This window comes from Egretta garzetta, unplaced genomic scaffold, assembly GCF_000687185.1.
Source record: "Egretta garzetta isolate BGI_Z169 unplaced genomic scaffold, ASM68718v1 scaffold513, whole genome shotgun sequence".
NCBI classification, from domain to species: domain Eukaryota; kingdom Metazoa; phylum Chordata; class Aves; order Pelecaniformes; family Ardeidae; genus Egretta; species Egretta garzetta.
This window is the reverse complement of record NW_009259116.1, coordinates 8,874-9,525: the sequence shown is the minus strand read 5'-3', so window position 1 is coordinate 9,525 and position 652 is coordinate 8,874. Positions and strand designations below refer to the sequence as shown.

Sequence of the window (652 nt, the reverse complement as noted above, 5' to 3'; positions counted from 1 at the left end):
GCAGGTGAAAGTGAACCTGCAGAGATTTAGAGAAGCCTCTGGGTCATGGTGAAGGTGACTGGCTCTGAGCATAAGCTGAAGGTACGTGGTGGCTGGCCGGGAAGAAAAGCGCATGGGATTTAACCTGTAAGCCGGTCGTCGGTTCAGAGGAAGAGCTAAGGACAAGAAAACAGGCAGCCGTGTCGCCCAGCTTTTAGTTCTGCGGAATAATTGCAGTCTGGGACTTGGGTTGAGCCTTCGCGGCTGTGCTCAGGTGTCCCGGGATCAGACGGGTGATGTGGGATCGGTGATCGCCAGCTCTTCAGGGCAGCGTGTGATCTGAAGCAGGCCCATGGGGAAGCGTTTTCTGCCCCGGGCAGCTGGGGGAAGCAGATTTGGGTTTGAAACCTGTGGATACAGAGTCGATTTGTGTAAACACGTAGTTCATAGAATGATAGAATCCCAGGTTGGAAGGGACCTCCAGGATCATCTGGTTCAACCTTGCTAGGCAAGAGCCCAGTCCAGGCAAGATGGCCCAGCACCCTGCCCAGCTGAGTCCTGAAAGTGTCCAACGTGGCAGAGTCAACCCCTCCCCTGGGGAGATTATCCCAATGGGTGACTGTTCTCATGGGGAAAAATTTCCCTCTCATGTCCAGTCAGAATCTCCCCAAGA

The 652-nt window shown here is 54.3% G+C and overlaps 1 protein-coding gene across 1 annotated transcript in view; it reads left to right on the top strand.

The window, feature by feature from the left end:
- Positions 1–45: 45 nt before the first annotated feature.
- The window catches only part of LOC104123258 (kelch-like protein 18), a 9,261-nt gene continuing 8,654 nt past the window's right edge, over positions 46–652 (top strand). The window contains exon 1 of the mRNA XM_009635493.2: positions 46–81. Coding sequence (XP_009633788.2) covers positions 46–81 — 36 coding nt within the window. The remainder of the gene's footprint in view (positions 82–652) is intronic.